The sequence below is a fragment of the Nannizzia gypsea genome, genomic scaffold (assembly GCF_000150975.2).
Source record: "Nannizzia gypsea CBS 118893 supercont1.1 genomic scaffold, whole genome shotgun sequence".
NCBI lineage: Eukaryota > Fungi > Ascomycota > Eurotiomycetes > Onygenales > Arthrodermataceae > Nannizzia > Nannizzia gypsea.
Genome location: NW_003345201.1, coordinates 4,210,274 through 4,227,878, shown reverse-complemented (window position 1 = coordinate 4,227,878; position 17,605 = coordinate 4,210,274). Strand labels below are relative to the sequence as shown.

Genomic DNA, 17,605 nt, shown 5'->3' with positions numbered 1-17,605 from the left:
AAGTTTAGGTACCTAGTAACTAGTTAAACAACTAAATTAACGATTTAATTATCCCCGCTTAACTCCTTCAGTGTGTTGCCAGGAAAATGACAGCATAATAAGGCCACAAACTGCACCTCTATATGACAATAAAATCTATGAAGATTTCAGTGTTGAAACTCGGGAATGGCTGCCCGAGGGATAAGGCTATCTCGGTTATCATTTACGTAACAATGTATAGCTAACGGATTTTCGATCTTCTTATCAGAGTTCAATTACCATTTCTGCGTTCTAAAGTATCGCCATGCATGTATCCTACATGGATCCTGGCAAGAGATACCACGTCTCCCAAGCTGTCGGGTAATTTTCTGAAATTATCTCGGACTATCCTCCTGTTTGAGAGAAGGGTGGCGGGGTTGGTCATCAGGCATATCGTATCATGTCAAAATCCAGCTCATAGTGGTGAGAAGAGAACATGCCATAGATAGAATAAGAATACTATGCAAACAACCCACGAATTAATTATATCATATAGATTTAACTAACCTTGCTGAATACTTACGAAAATAGTCGAGACCTTACGCCTAATACCAAACTCCATTACCTCATGCTATCCCTACCGCATACAGGTCAAGCCTGGCGTGTATTTCCATAATTGCTCATCTCCCAACTTTCATGTTCAACTGTCCAACCCCTAGTCTCCCGGATAATCATCCGCTGCGATTCATGGCTCTCAATAGAAGGAGCTTCCTCACGATTTAGAGCATGCGATAAACATCTTGTTCCAGAAGCGTCATTCCGGAAATCGGCCTGAGAGGAGCCTATTATCTTTCCAAATTTATTGGAAAAGGTAGTACCAGTCTTGGAACTGGCTCCGGAAGTGTATTGAGGGTACCTGCTGGTCCTTTTATGGCTACCCTGGCCCCATCCGGTATTGAACGCAATGAAAAACGGCTTTAGACAGGGTATCGTGGCCGCCATTATACTGTAATGCAAAAGTATTTCCGTCCAGATAACGTAGGGCACCATCGAAAGGGTCGGGTCCTGCAGATCTACCGCACCATTGATCGTGGTGAGTCGAAATATAGAGAATCCAACGACGCTATTTTCGGTAGAAACCAAGGTTAGCTTCCGGTAAAACAGCCAAGCCCTAGAAAGACGTGAAACATACGGGAGCCTGCACGCAAAAGCGCCTACTATAACGACTTTTCGGCTCATCACCATCTGTAATCCCCAGATGAGATATACCAACATTCCGAACATTAAAAGCTCCGGTAAAACGTCAAAAGCCGTGATAAGTTGCCAGCGTAACTCCTTATTATCAAAAAACAAAGGAAAATCATTGTTAGCAGGGTCAAGGACACACGGAAATTTGAGGACGGGTAATTTCACTAACGATTTGACTGCATTTATCGCTCAATATCCAAGGTTTCGAAAAGTCACATTTTATGGACATGGTGGCTGTGGCGGCAATTCCCCATATCCCTATGAAAAGTGCAATTGCGGCACATCCGCGTTTGTATAGAGGGTCGCGTCCCAACCTGAATAAGAGTAAGCTCACTGAAGCTTTGGCGCATGAATGAGCCAGAATGAACAATATATCGCTGGAATAGTAAGTCTGGTATATAGATTTAGCTTCAATTTTTATTGATACTGTTGAAGAATAATAAGTTGGGGTACAGCTCTTACCTGTTCAGCTGAATTCACATCAGTCGGGCGCAAGTATTCTTTCGATTTTCCTATTCCCTGACTGACTGCCTTCAGCAAAACGCCGACATGGACAATGCCTAGTGCCTATGGTGATTCAACTAGAGTTATTCAGGCTAATCTAGGAGGCATTAGAAGCAAGAATAACATACCGATCCTATCCCTGCCACCAGATCATCCAGTCCAAAAGGTCCGTTGATATCTGAGCGAATGTATATCCGGATAAAGAAGCACAACACCATCCACGACATCAGGAGTGTCGAAACAATAACTATGTGTCCACTTTGGTCGGTATCAGTGACATTGTAGGCGCGGTGGCCATCTGGGACAGTAGATGGGCTTTCCATTAGCTATCGGGTTCTAATAACTAACAACTTGCCATTACTCTCAAGCCCGGGAGCGCAATGCGAAGATTGGATTTGAGGCCCAAAACACAGTCCCATAGCATGAAGTTATATCCTGGAAAAATCCAGGCGATGAAACGCCAGCTGATATCACCAATCTATGTTTATCAGGAAGAACAGTATGAAGGACTCCATAAAAGAGGCGCACTGATAAATGCAATACTCCGTGTATATATGATCTGTAAATCCACGTCGCTGGTGGAGTCACCAGTCGAATAGGAGCAGTGGAAAATATTCCGTAACAAATGCAGTCCTGTTGTTCAGGTGACGCAGGGGCTTCATGGCAAAGCCAAACAGAAGGAGTAATGACTCTCTGTATTTTCCGAGTGCGCCGATGGTCGAATATTACCAGTGCTCTGGTCCATTCCTTTTTTTTTTTAATAATAAAAAAAACTCACTTGTACTCTATTCTTTTCACCGAGAGACAGCTGAATTGGTGATAATAAGAGTATCCAGATATTCTCTTGTCAGAAGTAGAGAGATTGGGGATTGTTGTGACTATGCGCTCCACCGACATCAGAAATGAACGATCACATCAGAAATGGCCAAAACTAGCTCTCATGAATCAAGAAGACATGGGCAGTAAGTCTGGTGGGCTCATCGAGATAACGCATATCTTAGAAACGCCTTGTTAATTAGCGAGCAGGGCAAAATCGGAAAGTATCCCATCCATGCTACAGGACACCAGGGAGTTGAGACCCTACATTAACATAGAGCGTTATGCATGTATGCACCCAGGGAACAATAGACAACATCGCACATTGGACCAAAATATCAGAGCATGGTAACATGGGCCTGGCAGGGGGTAAAGGGGGCCATTCAAACATTCGACAGACAGGCAGGCGGCCTTCTTCCCGTATAATACTTGGAGGGTGTGTACCCCGTAATTCTGTTATTAATGCATCGGGCAATCATGATATCGTCCAGGCGTAACGTCCATCGGCCCATCGCACCAATGGAGCTTCAATTGTAAGAGTTGGCTGGAGATGGTTACTCAATAGTTTTGGCTTGGAGGGAGACGGCAAAGTGGTGGATTGGCGTTTTGTCTGCCATCAGACAAAGAAAGACGATCAACAAAGCCCAACGGACAGCTTGTGGCCACCTAAAGTCAGGATCATTGAGCCGAAAGCTAAATAAATAACTGTTAACTAGTTAGTTAGTTGTTAAGCTTAAGATGTTTAAGTATATGTCAAGCTGCGATGAAGTTGTTCGGTCGTACGCGACCTACATGAAGGGTCGGACCGGAAGTTCTAGCAGACTAGTCAGTGAGGCCATCGACATCATTGTAACTAGTTAGCATGTCTTCCTCCCCATTGCTAGTTAAGTCACTCGCTAACAGCTTGAAAAGGGAGAGTGCTGTTTCCTGGCGGAGAAGTTTTGGCGTACGGAACGGCAACAGGTAGTTACGACACATATATTATAGCAGGGAAGTCGAAAAATCTTCTCTGGTCGTTCCGGGATAGCGCGCGGATTCCGGGTCTCGCAGTCCTATGGCCTCTCTCATTGGCAGGCCATCCCTCGTAGCTAATTTGAGATGCCGTTTGATGATCCTCGTAAACCCACGACAGCACAGACTGGATTGACATGGCTGGGATCAAGCCCCATAGCCATGCCATTATAGCACAAGGCAAACAAGAAAGACTCTGCGCAGCCTGCAAAAGCTTCTCAAGCTTTCCTTTCAGCCAAAGCTTCTGGGCCCGGTTCTGCTGTTCATTGGTGAAGACTGACGCCGTGTCTCTGGGCGCAGAGTGACCGCAGATGTTGGCTGCAGCGGAACATGTCCTGCATGTCCTTGATATACCCAGTCGTTTGCTGGTGGCATGTCTCCCCCGGTTTGCCTGACTGCTGCCGTTGTATCCTTGCTGTATTTCGATACTCGGACTCGCCGCAAAGCCATGGATGCTGTAGCTAGCTATGGCTATCCTGTCTGCCCCCCTTGCGAGCGGGAACTTGTATATGCAGCTGCATGTATGTATATACCCGGACCATCCAGTGAGACCAGCAGGCACCTCGTCGTCTCCCCTGCCCAGCCCAGAAGGGAGAACATGTCCGTTTGTTCTGGAGCCTCCTAAGTGCTAAAAACGATGTCCTCCACACCTATCTCGGTGCTGTTTTCGTCCGGCAATCTGCAAGTCGGCGGGCTTTGTGCGAGGTTCTCGCAATGATCTCCATCTTTTAAAGGACGACCCCCGCCAGGACCTCTTTCTCGCATCTGCTGTTTCTGCTCTCGTCCGTTGCCCATCAGCAGTGTCAGGCACGCCGTCATCATGGGATTCACGTCCGAGATCAAACATGACCTGTCCTCAGATGCCAACAGTCCAGCGGTCGAGGAGGCCGGCGAGAGTCTCTCCTCGATGCGCGGCGGAACGCTCCAAGACAAGCGCGACATGTATCGGATTGGCAACAACCAGGAGTTAAACGTAGGTTTCTCCTCTTCGTCTTTCTCTTCCTCTTTGAATAACCGGCTGATGGCTTTTTCTAGAGAAACTTTCGATTTGTGTCGGTCCTGGGATTCGCGGCCGTCCTGATGTGTACCTGGGAGGTTGTCATGATGTGCGTTCAGCGTCACCACAAGAAGGAGAGGAGATACATAGAAGATGGAGTATGGGAAGCTGATGTAGTCCGTCTACACACAGTGCCAGCACCACCGGCTTAGTGAACGGAGGACTGAGCGGCATGATATATACCTACATCGGCGGCCTGTTTGGCTTCTCGTTCGTGATCCTGTCCATGGCCGAGATGGCATCAATGTGAGTCTCCAACGGCCTTCTCCCCGACCCAGACAGCAGATAGAAGACCTTGCCATGCTCACCATACTACTCTCTCCCCCACAGGGCTCCAACTTCTGGAGGACAGTACCATTGGGTGTCTGAATTCGCGCCAGCCAGCAGCCAGAAATTCCTGAGCTATGTGACCGGCTGGGTCTGCGTGCTCGGCTGGCACACAGGTATCGCAGGCTGCTCCTACACAGTTGCGAACATGCTCATTGGCCTTATTGCAATCAATAATCCAGACTATCAGCCTGAGAGATGGCATGGCACTCTGCTGATTATTGCGATAGCCTTTATGGCCATAATTTTCAATACCTTCTTTGCGCAGAAGCTGCCCTTCATCGAGGGAGTTATCCTCCTCGTCCACGTATTTGGATTCTTCGCAGTCTTGATTCCCCTCTGGGTCCTGGCTCCATTGAACTCGGCCGAAGATGTCTTCTTGAATGTGGTCGATAGAGGAGAATGGGGGAATAATGGTCTCGCCTGTCTTGTCGGGCTGGGGGCCCCTATCTACGCTCTTATTGGTATTGAACACAATCCCCCGAATAGTCATGACAACTGCTAACCTTGATACATAGGACCCGATTCCGCTGTTCATATGTGTATGCATTTTCTTTTTACCCCCTATTACAGCATTGAGGTACAGCCTGACATTGACTAACTCTCTGGAATCAGCCGAAGAAATCAAGGATGCCTCTCGAGTATTGCCCCTGAGCATGCTTTGGACCCTTATTTTGAACGGAACCACGGGCTTGATCATGCTCATCACATACGCCTTTTGTGTGTATGACATTGACACAGTCCTCAAAGATCAGACCGGCTTCCCCTTTATTTCCGTCTTCTTGCATGCCACCCAGTCCGTTAGGGCAACAACTGCAATGACATCCCTCATATTGATCCTCCAGGCGTGCTCTGCCATCAGCAATGTTGCAACTACGTCCCGCCAGCTCTACGCATTCGCCCGAGACGGTGGCATTCCTTTCCCTTCTTTCTTTGCTAAGGTATGCGTTTTTGCTCCACAGGTTCAGCAGACATGAGGGTATATATCATAACATCACTAACAACATTCAACATATAGATCGATAAACGATTCATTGTCCCCCTCAACTCCCTCTACGTCAGCTTCTTTATCGTCTGTCTGCTATCTCTGATCAACATCGGATCAACAGTTGCGTTCCAAGCCATTATATCCCTTGGTACTGCTTCGCTTCTGTCCTCGTACATTATCTCCATCTCCTGCGTTCGCCTCAGACGCTGGCGTGGAGAACCGCTTCCGCCTGCTAGATGGAGTATGGGCCGGTGGTCCAGTACGGTTGAGACCGTGGCGATCCTCTTCCTTCTCATCGCCTTCGGCTTCTCATTCTTCCCACTTGTCAGCAAAGTTGATGTGACAACTATGAACTGGAGTTGTGCCATTTTCGGAGGAGTTGTGGTCTTCTCTTTGATCTATTATGTTTTGCACGCCCGACACGTCTATAAGGGCCCTGTTACTCGAATAAGACCCTGGGCGGAGGCGGCTCGAATAGAATAACCGAGCGCAAGGTCACCGCTTCTTCTTTCCCTCTTTTTGCCCCCTTCCTTCGTGCAGATGGCTAGCTCCTCCATTAAGCCATGGTACAAGGGTACAAGGCCATTATGCACGAAATTCATGTAAATAAAACTACCCACTAGAAGAACAATATTAATGACGGATGCTTTTTTGCCTGTGTACGGAGTAAAAAGTGTGTGATATCTAACTGAATGCGCCAGCCAAGCAGCAGACATGACAACTGTTTGACTCATAACTACTCTTATAGACAGGGAAGTTGATCGCGAGTCCCTGATTTACAGGGCCAGGAAGGATCTAAAGGAAGACGGAGCTGCGTAGACTGAGGCTAAGCCCCGGCTCGTAACATCTTGGTGATTGGTTATCGACGGCGTAGTTACAGGCTAACTAACTAACTAACATGTTGGTGATTGACTCATATATTCATAGCTGCAGCGGTCGATGCAGTCACGTATAAAGGCGGGGTGTGGCTACGGGCGCTCCGTGATTGCATTTACGTCTATCTATCTATTTATTCATTTTATTATTAGAGGTTCTCTATCGCAGTCCTGATTTCATTTACCAGAAAGAGAGCCCGGTAACCATGGATTTTGATCTCCTATATGACAGGCCGGGAGGCGAGCCGTATCTGACTATACCCGGACACCCTAACATTATCATCACTCCCCCAAGGGTCGAGGATGCCAGCGATCTCGCGGGTATCCTCAACATTTTCGAGGTAGCGATATGGCTGCAAGGCCCTCCATACCCATACCCGGTGGATATGGCAAGGCAATACCTGGAGACGGTCAGCATACCCAACTCTTTGCAAATCATAAAGGAAATAGAAGCGCACAAGAATAGCGCAAACGGGAACGGAATTGGAAACGGAAACGGGACGACGAATCTCTTCCTGAGCGGCTGTCCAGTGAATTCCATCCGTGAGATAGACCCGGAGACTGGCAAGGAGTCCCTTATAGGCTGTATAGGTATACGGCGGGACGAATTCTACGAAATTGAGGACGATGCAGTGAGAGAAACAAGATTCAAGGCCAACGTGGCAATGACGGTTGGTGATGCAAGTATCGTGTGGGCGATGGGAAGTAAGTTCCCCTTTCAATATAGATATCTGGATACCCGAACGATCGTTGGAGCTATTGCTGATAAAACATGCATAGATTTCCTCAGCCCGTCTCACCAAGGACGCGGGATCACGACAATCGCAGCTAAGACTGTAATCGATTGGGGGAAGAAGCATATGAACATAAAAGAAGTCCGAGCCTCGATGTTTGATGGAAACATTGCCAGCCGTAGGGTGTATGAGAAGATCGGTTTCAAGTATATAACGACCAGGAAAGACGCCTTGACGAGAGTCGACGCCAAAGGGGGTGGGAAAATAACGCTTCATTTTCTTAGCATGAAAGAACAGTGAGCGCTGGGCTGCGATTCATTAGCTTTATCATACACAGGGGGAATCTATTTATCAATATAGTTAAAGTTCAAGAATTAAACAAGCTCATTTCGCTGAAATGAACGTCTAGGAGCAGAGGTACACGCAGTAAAAATAATTTTGATAAGAGGGTATGTATGTGATTATATCTATCGAAGAGCATATATTAGTAACAGGGTTGCTGGTCACGTTCATATTAGGGGTTCTGACCTTGAAATCATACGAATTAGGCAACTGTACTTGAACTGGCTTTGTATGTGGCTAAATACACTCAAATATTAGAGTATTGGAAAAGTGTGACTGCGTATATGCTTGCTGGATATATGTGCATGTATATATATAACCGTCAAAGTGCCAGACGGTGGGTGGCTTCGGGCCACGGTAGGTAGCCTTCTGAAACCAGTTTTTGAGAGAAGGCGAGCATCTCCAGATATTATAACCTAAGAAGCATATGGCTTGCTGAAGAGTTGCAGGCGGGACCCTTGTATTGACATCAAACAAGTGAGGTCTCCATTTGAAAAACTTAGGTCTTCAAGAAGGCAGGTTCCAGATGAAGTTCAAATTGGCCCCTTCAAAGCCGGACCAAGCCTGGTTGCCACCGTCTCCAAAAGGTGCCATCGATGGATCAAATGGTAGCGATAACCAGTCATCGGCACTTATGTCATTCAGTGAAGAGATTGGATCCTCAAAGACTGGATTGTTCGATACGTCAAGGGAGGAGTTCATAGGGACAGAGCTAACTTCTCCGGGAGAATATTGTTGTACCTGGGTTTGCTGTAGAGGATGAGGCAATTGCTGCTGTTGCTGTTGCTGCTGCTGTGGCTGTTGTGGCGATGCTTGCAGACCTTGGGTTGCAGGGGATGGATTCTGGGTCTTTGGCAATGGGGTAACGGATGATGGGCGAGTTGTTGACCGGCTAACTTTCGGATTCTTATTTGACAGAACAAAGCTTCGTCGTAGTCGGGAGAGTAGAGAATCTAGCAGGGTCGCATATCGGGATGCCAGATGGATATCGTCCAATGAACTAGATCGTAGAGCTTGAATGCTCTTGGTCAAGATATCTAAAGACTCTTGGAGCTTGGCGTTACGAACGCCTAAACTTAGTGCTTTCAGAAGAAATATTGATGAGCTTGTGATGCGTAAAAAGATCCTGACCGGAGAGAACCGGAGAGCACCGTTCTCAGCGAGTGTGGTGACTTTCTGCAATAAACTGCATGATCCGTCGATGACTTCTTGAATGAATTCATAGTCGATTTCGTCCATGTTCGCCTGGCGAACGTCATCCATTACAACGTCGGGATCTGACTCATTGAGTACACGTTCCACCACCGCCTGCATGCCGATGGAGTTAGTGTAGACTCTGACAAATTGATATTCAATAAATATCATGTCACAGAACGGCCGCGAAAGATCTATTATTTTGACCGTTAGCTAGGAAAAGAACATAGGTAGTGCGCCACACTTACGTTTAGTGTCTAGATGCTTCTGCCGCCATTGAGATAGCAATGGACGGAAGTGATCTAGTAGCCCAATATATCGGCCACTATGCAGCTGTTGCCGTGTGAACGTTGCAGATGGGAAGAACATGTCCGTAACAGATTTTGCTAGTTTCGTCAACTCGATCCACGAGTTCATAAAAGTCTGCCACTCATCAATACCGGTATTTAGTGACGATGGTGCAACTATGGAGTGGTTCAAGCTTTGCGGCATCAGGGACATGCACCCTAATCGGGAGGCTAACTGGTTGATAAAAACATAAAGCAACTGGCGTATACGATGGCGAGGGAAATTCATGGTTTCTTCCACTGGGAAGCCCCGGTTTTCTCCTTCAGGGCTCGATATAAGGCTTCTCGCTCGTGAGTCGTCCGTATCGAAGATTCCAAGTTCATGTGCTAGGGTTAGACCAGAGCCAAGTAACATCCATGACATTCGATCTGAACGACGCGCAGGCTCAATAACATCCTCTAACCATCTGCTCGATGCAGACACCGAGGAGTCCGGGCTTGTAGAGTCGTGGTGTTCAGGCATGGTATCCATCATCAAATCTGAGTCCCATCCATCACTCTCAGGTGGGAAATGGAGGGACCGTGGATGCCATTCCGACATCACTAAAAGGGCTTCAATGGTTCCAACAGTGCGAGTCTTGGCTTTGGAGCCTTTTTCCTGGCCGAGCATCACACGCATTATTAAATGTTGGCAGTGCTGCCAGAGCCTTTGGTGAATAAAGAATCCCCGGGATGCTCCACCCACTCCGGGTAGGGTATGGTATCGTGATGAGATCATGAGAATCGTGCAGCATAGCACAGGCTCCTGGGAGATGAGCCAGTAGTGATTTCTATGATGAGAGTAGAAATGTGAAAGGATAGGAGATAGAGGAGCCATATTCTTGAAAAACCTGAAAACAGTTAGCTTAGACGGTCATGGCGAAAGAAATGCCAGGGATCAAGGTAATAGACATACATATCAACATAAGTCACTGCCTCCCGGGATGAGAACCAGCCCATCTTAACAAAGCGGCATTGATCCCAGACAGCCAAAACCTCTGGTTCGACGTGAGATAGATGCGTTGGGTCAGACGTAGGGGACCCTCCGTACGAAGTAGTTGACGTTGGGGTATCGTATGTACGCATTCCCGCATGGGACTGGGTCTTTTGATGTTGCGAGTAGGGATGCTCTTGTCCTGTGCTGGTACCTGCACCAGCATTGCCGTTAACATCATCCCCAGCACCACCGTCTTTCGATATAGATGGTTGACGATCGGTAGATTCGACATCCATCATTTCATTGTCCTGTTCCTGTGCAGCAGCTTGGAATAGAATGTTCAACGCATCGTTCCCACTTGACACGACAGTTCGCATGACGGAGTTGTGTAGGCCGTGGGAACTGCTTGACTGTGCACCAGCATGATGCCGATCTGATGAGCCGCCCCGATACTCGCGTCTATGGAGGTTATTGTTGGTAGAAGAGGTCAAGACGGGTGATAGGCTGCCGGTACTGCTCATGTTCGCTGGTGTAGCAGGCGCAGCGCGGCCCGCATGGTCAAAGTGCATGCTTGTATGTCCGCTAGCAGTGCTAGTATTGGAATTGGGAGCGCCGCCAACAGTGCCAGATATGTTGTGAGCGTGATGTCCTGTCGAGGATGGTGTATCCCCAGCATTCGATATAGAATATAGCCCATCATGAGCCGATTGGTTCGGCTGGTTGGTTTCCTCCACATCCGCATTAGCATCGGCTATTTGTCCTACACTGGTTGAGGTAGGGGTAGTGATGGGAAACGGAGTTGACGTCTCTGGCGCAGATGTATTCGAAGTAGAATCTATATATAGAAGATCAAGATAAGCGTTAGCCGGATACTCCATACAACTCAGCCCCTCAACCCCCAAGATGCAAGGCATTAAGATATGCATTATGATTCCCGCCTGTCCGCCCAATTCCCGCCATTTATCCGCCATCCGGCAGAAACGAAAAGAAGAAAAAACAATACCCCAGGCGGGAGGGCGGAAGGGCGGAGAGGAAGGCGGGGAGGAATGGCAATAGGTAGCAGTGTATATAATTACCCTTCTTTTTCTTTCGCGCCCAAGCCCGGTCCTCGCTGAACTGACAATTCCGCTGCTCTCTGCGACACCGTAGACATGGTGGGCCTGGCGGAATCCCGCGATCATTGTTCCCACCGAGTTCACACTTCGCTTTGCGCTGACGACACGACATGCAGGCCTTATACGTGCGCAGGAATTCTCTCCGGCTCGACGCCCGGCTCCATGTTGGCCTTTCGGCTTCTGCGCCCTCCATTCCTCACTTCTGCCCTTCCCGGCTCTCTCTCTCTCTCGTCCGGTTTTTTTCTTCGTTTTCGTCTGATCCTTCCTTTCTTGTCCGCTCGTTCGGGTCGGCGTGCGTGCAGTTACGTGATGTGGTGTCGCCGTGCCTCTCCCCAGGTAACGACAGACATGGCGATGCTGACTCCGGTGAAGTTGGTGATGGGAGGAGAATGCTGACGCGCGCTACCGGCCTCAAACGTCCCTGCGCACGCTCTAGGCGGCTTTCCTTGCTCGATCGGGACCCTGTGGGGGATAGACAGTAAGACGCTAGCCGCGGTCTCAGCAGCGACAATCCCGCTTCTAGCCGAGCCAGTTAGGCTTAGTCGCTTGGTCATCGGCTGAGGTAATGGCCTGGCTTATTAATAGATGATTAATCTTACTACTCAGGAACTGGATCTGGGGGAGCAGAGAGGAGCAAAGACGCAGAGAAGAGCAGGTAATAATATCGCTGAATTAGAAGAGGTAAGTAGAAAAGGACGGGCAGTCTTAGAGCGCAAAGAATAATATGTACAGTGAAAGGAAATTGGTTAGGAGAAGTCTAGTTGCGGACGCGGAATGGGTGGGCCTCCGTGTTGAAGACGAACTTGTCCCTTCCACTTTGGCTAATCTGCCAGTCGGCATCTACAGAAAACACGTTAGCACTTTATCCCTGCATAGAAAAGGATATAAACATTGAGGCAGCATACCTTCAGCGAAAGCTAGATAGGTGTACTTCAAGGTCTCAGCAAAGAAGAAGCTAGGTTGGCTGTCGGTCTTAGACCCGCCGTTTGGAGCGTTGACATTGCTGATGGAGGAAAAACCGCTGTCTGTCTTAGTGGCTTCACTGATGGCCACGAAGGCATCCCAGATCCATTGTTGATACTGTTGGGAAGCAGCGGTATTAGTTCTGGCAGTCACCTAGGAGCAATCATATATAAAACTATTGGGTGTATATACCTTCTTGTTTCCAGTGACTCTGTATGCGTAGTAGAAGCTCTCTATGACCTCTGGCCTCAAGACATAACCAGAGCTGTTGATATAGAAACCAGACTTGGCAAAAAAGGAAGCTTGGTCTCTAGGGACCCTCTTCTCATCCCAGCCAAAGGATTCAGGTCCGATCTTAGTCACAGTGTTGGCGTAAGTTTTGTGGCAGCCGTCGACTAGCTTAAGTCCGAATCGGGTGAAGTCAGGTCGGTTCAACTCTCGTCCACCGAGGATGAAGTTGCCTCCGTCGAAGCAGGCAAGGTGCTGGGAGCTCTTGACCAATGCTCCGTTTGCCCAGGCTCCGACAAACGTGGTGTCAGGGTGCAGCAAGGGGGAAGATTTCAAGTGCTCAATAGTCGACTCGGCCGCCAGCACCCATCTACATATATCGGCGTTAATTGGTTTGAACGCTTTCAGATGATACCGGGTGTATGAATTCTTACCTATCTTTGTACTTTCCAAATGCACTACGATCGTAGACGTACATCTTGATCAGATACTCGTAGAAGGAATCATCACCGCCCTCCCAGCTAGCACTGGCGCGCTCAAACTCGCCGGTCTTGATGTTGATACTTCCTCCGACGAGACCGGGGAACACCTCATTCGACTGAGGCATGGGGTCGAGCAAATGCTCTTCAGCTCTTTGGGCAAGCTTTCCGTACTCTTCCATGTTGGTCAAGTCAGAGAGACGTGTCCCTATAAGGGCGAGTCAGTTGGATGTTTTGAAATGCAGGGTTATAAGTTCTGACAGAGTCTTACATTCAAGGACCAATGTTCCGACCGTTGCAAGGCCGTTGCTGGTGGCGCCGTCCTACATTAAACGGTGTCAATCCTGCCACATTTTATAAATTGTTAACGAATGACTTACAGTAGTCTGCTTAGGAATATTCAGAGTGTTTGAGGGAATGCCGGTAGTAGTGTTAAAAGAAAATTTAAGGACATCCGCAAGCTCTACAGCCTTCTGAAGCAAGACATCGACTTTCTCGGACTATATATCATAGAGTTAGTGATTTGGAAGTTTGTAATGGCACATCTCCCCATAACTAAACGAAAGGTGTTGAACATACGTCGACATCCATTGCCCCCGAATTCTTCAGCAAGTCATAACCCGAGATCAAACCTCCTAGGTAGCGAATAGTAGTCTCGAACAAACTGCAGAGGTCATCCGTCTTGCTAAAATCAATCTTGCTAACATGGTCCAGGATCTGGTCCACGACATCTGGCAAGCCCATTATGATAGCAGTAGAAAGCGCATCGACCGGCGTGGCACCCCAGCCGTTCCTAACACACACAATCATAATAAGTATGGGGCGTTAAATGGCGGTTATTGTAAACGATATATGCGTATACAACAAGGGAAAATAAATAGGGTATTGGATTATCGTACAGTGGGTTAGTCCCTACGTTGGACACTGGCCGGAGTTCGTCCATTGGGTAGGCGTGGGTCATATATCCTTTCCATGCATGGTTGAATGCATCTTTGATAGCCCGCGGTTTGTCCGCATCGGCAAGGTCGGCGAGAGACTCGAATCGAAGCTGATTTTGGTTCACAGTAGGCAGAGCGAGGGAGGTGAGGGCGAGGGAGGAGACGCCCAGGAGTGATAACGACTTCATCTTTGGCGATATCCGTATACACAGTATCTACTCCGTAGTGGTTGGTATAAACGAGAGAACGAAAGGAAGGGAAGAAGAGAGCGAGGTCAAAAGAGGGACAATGGGATATGATATATAATACGAAGAAGAGAAATAAGGAGAATGCAATCACTGTCTTGCTGGCACGACGGGATAGATACCAGGCTCAACAGCAGCAATCAATTATCAATCCATCCAACAACCGGGAGGTGGATGTGTGGAGAGCAAGCCGAGGACTCCTTAAACTCGATATCCCTTGATCGGCATGGAGCTCTTCTTCATCTCTTTTTTCTTTCTTTTTTCTTCGTTTTCTTCGATTGCTTCGCATCTTGCATATCCTTCGAGTAATTTGGTCATGTCCACCAACCCCCGGGCAGGAACAGAGCTTCATCCTGGCTCGCTCCTCACCTGGCCATGCAAAGCAAAGCAAAGCAAAGAAAAAGAAAAATAAGAAAAAAAAAAAAAACCAATATCCTGGTCAGGTAGCATGTCCGCAGTGCAACTCTCAGATCGGTTTTCTATCACAGATATCACAGTTGGCGTCGTCGTTGGCTTTTTAGTGTTAATCTCCATGCAGTTGGACCGTCAGGAGATCTTCATTCCAGCCACCATGGCAGCCATTTCGGACGTGTTTTTCATTTCATTTCCTTTCTTTTCCCTTGCAGCAGGAGTTATGGAGTACAGGAAACAATGTTTTTTGTTGTCCGTTCCACGAGGTGATGTGTATATATTGTTCCGGGGAGCGGTTGATGCAAGGCAAGGCATCCCGGACGCGGTGCTCTCACAGAGCGCTGATTGTGCTCCGTAACTATATGTCTACCTGCTGCAGTGTTGCCAGGGACGGAAGACAGATCGGTACTCAAGGTACTCCGTATCGCTGCCAGTTCTTCTATCGTCCATCGTCCCTCTCGTACAGAGCAAGCAGTTCACCTGGTGCCCCATAAAGCCGGTAGGGTGTCGCACGAAACAGATATCAGAAGACCTCGAGACGCAGACCCAGAGAAGCGGCTTCTGCCTCGATGCCCATCGTGATCCGCTGCGCTTCTCCAGGGCTGCCTCTTGTCCTGATGTCACGGCTCCATAGTTACGAGCATGAATTTTTGGTCTTTTGCCTTTGTGCCTTTTCTTTTTTGCTTTACTTTCCATACATTTTTACCCCTGAAAATGATCAGCGGCTAGGGGGGACACGCTTGGCCAGTTAACTAATGTTACTTAAGGGGCGTTTTGCTTTTTTCCTCTTCTCTTGTGCCCCCCGGTCGATGGCTGCCTGTTGAACTCTCGGGCAGGATCAGTCCGTTATGTATGACATGGACCGGCTTGCTGTTCCTGGTCCTTGACTCTTGATGCTGCTGGCGAGAGAAGGTCGAGACCAGGACATACAGTAGCTGGCTGGCTATCGTTTTCTTCTCTGTACGGGGTACATACGACACATTATCGAAGACGGCAACATCTCTACCAACATCCGATGGTGTAGATACATCAACCCCACAAAGACCGTCGGCAACCCTGGTGTGTGTCTCGTGATGGAATAAACACGCTCAAGATCCTTTTTCCTGTCGTTTGGTGGATCTACTCCCTACGTTTATACATTACAAACACTCGACCGTATGCTGCTGTGCCGAGGGAGCATGTTAGAACCAAGGCAAGGCATCACGGACACCAGAACAGGTTGCACCCCTGACCTCTCCTCCGCCATGATAAGGCGATGGATGGGTGGGAGAGAGAAGAGAGAATATTAACTGATAGCTTATTTTGCCCAGCAAGGATTTTGACTCGCTGCAGCAAGGTCAACAGACATTTTTTAGGGCCCTCCGCTGCTGCATGCAATTGCCTTGGACATAAACCGCCTGATATACTGATATCGACTAGCAAACAGCCCGCGCCAGAGTTTAACTAGTGAGTTTGGCTATGGGGGTCCTCCTGGGCTGCCTTTTCAGGCATGACGGTCTTCCGCTTACCGCTTCTCCGTCATGATGCGATGAAGTCATGCATAGGCGACCAAGATAGATGAACCCAGTTCAGCCGGCCTTCTCTTCCTCGGCCGGTCGCCGTCCGGAATTACATCCTCACCGACGAGCTCGTCCCTATCTCGTCCTTAGGCCGAGATGGTTGTTGTGTTGGGCCAGCGATCGCCAGTCACTAGTGATCACACGCCAACCGTCCATTATTAAGTATGAAGGCACGCACACACTCCACCACTGTGCCGTCGCTACGGATGGCTTCTTTGTCGACGAGAGACGAGAGCGTTATACACATGCATGCATGCATGTTACCCCGCCCATGCTCGGGGATTAACCTGACGTTGATGGCTGAGGGCAGCTGCCACCTTCCTACCAACGGTTCGATACAGCCGGAGAATGACCACAACGGGGACCTAGGCGTCAGCACAAGGAAGGACAAACAGTGAGGGGTGGGAGGAGACATATGCATAGCTGTAAGTGCATATAACAATTAAAACATCTGTTGTTTGCCTCTAGTAAAAGCACGGTCTAGTCTCCGGATCCCGGTTGTGAATTTCCCTTGCCCATGCCTTGAGACTGACCAGGCCGGGGAAGTCGACGGGGGCCAAATGCAGACGGGTCTATCAAGTGACTATCATATGCCGGGCCTTGAGTTTAAGTGCCTAGTTATATGTAGGTATCCTTCATATCATCCTTCCGAGTACTACGTTAAGATATAGATCTATACCAAGGACATGTTATCCAGCTCTCAGCCTAGTTCGTTGAGACAAAACTGCATGGTGTAAAAAAAAAACGGCTGCTAACTAACTGCCTGCCAACTCCAGTTCCCTTACTAACTTCCATGTCACACAGAGGAGCCTGGGCAAATCGGGGCCAACAGCCTACCGGCGGACGAGTGCGTACGCTTGTCAAACCACCCATCCAACCCAGTAAACCAAGGCAATATCCGTCGCCGCCCTGAAAATATATCTTCTATCGGTTATTTAAATGATCTATCATGTCGGCGGCGGCTTCTCTCTTTAACTAGTTATGTGTAAATTTCCATGCAGGTCCCGAATTCAAGTTTGAGTTGATTGATATTTAACTCATCGTAGTTAGTTAATACGCATATGAATATATTGATTCTCGACGTTCTAGTAGAGAGAGAAAATACTTGTTCAGAGTTCGGAACTGGTTATTTTCTATTTTTTCATTTATTTATTATTTACTTCTGGTTCATGCTGCGCCCTACGGAGTATAAGCCAACGAGTTACCCCTTGCTCTGCCCAGACGCGCCTGGCATTACGGCCCCTCCGTCTCGACCTCGCCTTATTGGTTATACCGAATTACCTAGTAGTTATTTAACTACGCCTTACAGGCAGCAGCGAAGTTTTAGATATTTGATGGTCGTATCCCAGG

At 48.3% G+C, this 17,605-nt stretch overlaps 6 protein-coding genes across 6 annotated transcripts; 3 read left to right on the top strand and 3 right to left on the bottom strand.

The window, feature by feature from the left end:
* Window positions 1-609: 609 nt before the first annotated feature.
* Window positions 610-2,033, bottom strand: MGYG_01545 (hypothetical protein; the record flags this gene model as incomplete). Its single annotated transcript, XM_003177422.1, has 5 exons — window positions 610-1,081; window positions 1,151-1,293; window positions 1,376-1,597; window positions 1,669-1,773; window positions 1,839-2,033. 5 exons carry the CDS (start codon window positions 2,031-2,033, stop codon window positions 610-612), a joined length of 1,137 nt encoding a protein of 378 aa, XP_003177470.1.
* A 598-nt stretch (window positions 2,034-2,631) lies between these two features.
* On the top strand, window positions 2,632-3,023 carry MGYG_01544 (hypothetical protein; the record flags this gene model as incomplete). Its single annotated transcript, XM_003177421.1, has 3 exons — window positions 2,632-2,672; window positions 2,712-2,781; window positions 2,805-3,023. 3 exons carry the CDS (start codon window positions 2,632-2,634, stop codon window positions 3,021-3,023), a joined length of 330 nt encoding a protein of 109 aa, XP_003177469.1.
* A 1,334-nt stretch (window positions 3,024-4,357) lies between these two features.
* On the top strand, window positions 4,358-6,392 carry MGYG_01543 (hypothetical protein; the record flags this gene model as incomplete). The annotated part of the gene is made up of 5 exons (XM_003177420.1): window positions 4,358-4,510; window positions 4,573-4,643; window positions 4,925-5,385; window positions 5,537-5,862; window positions 5,940-6,392. 5 exons carry the CDS (start codon window positions 4,358-4,360, stop codon window positions 6,390-6,392), a joined length of 1,464 nt encoding a protein of 487 aa, XP_003177468.1.
* A 598-nt stretch (window positions 6,393-6,990) lies between these two features.
* On the top strand, window positions 6,991-7,818 carry MGYG_01542 (acetyltransferase; the record flags this gene model as incomplete). Its single annotated transcript, XM_003177419.1, has 2 exons — window positions 6,991-7,489; window positions 7,565-7,818. 2 exons carry the CDS (start codon window positions 6,991-6,993, stop codon window positions 7,816-7,818), a joined length of 753 nt encoding a protein of 250 aa, XP_003177467.1.
* A 549-nt stretch (window positions 7,819-8,367) lies between these two features.
* MGYG_01541 (hypothetical protein) lies at window positions 8,368-11,625 on the bottom strand (the record flags this gene model as incomplete). The annotated part of the gene is made up of 6 exons (XM_003177418.1): window positions 8,368-9,248; window positions 9,303-10,231; window positions 10,297-10,478; window positions 10,551-10,769; window positions 10,812-11,068; window positions 11,394-11,625. 6 exons carry the CDS (start codon window positions 11,623-11,625, stop codon window positions 8,368-8,370), a joined length of 2,700 nt encoding a protein of 899 aa, XP_003177466.1.
* Window positions 11,626-12,189: 564 nt separating this feature from the next.
* On the bottom strand, window positions 12,190-14,228 carry MGYG_01540 (mannosyl-oligosaccharide 1,2-alpha-mannosidase IB; the record flags this gene model as incomplete). The annotated part of the gene is made up of 8 exons (XM_003177417.1): window positions 12,190-12,272; window positions 12,338-12,512; window positions 12,588-12,993; window positions 13,058-13,310; window positions 13,374-13,425; window positions 13,483-13,602; window positions 13,682-13,895; window positions 14,002-14,228. 8 exons carry the CDS (start codon window positions 14,226-14,228, stop codon window positions 12,190-12,192), a joined length of 1,530 nt encoding a protein of 509 aa, XP_003177465.1.
* Between the last annotated feature and the right edge of the window lie 3,377 nt (window positions 14,229-17,605).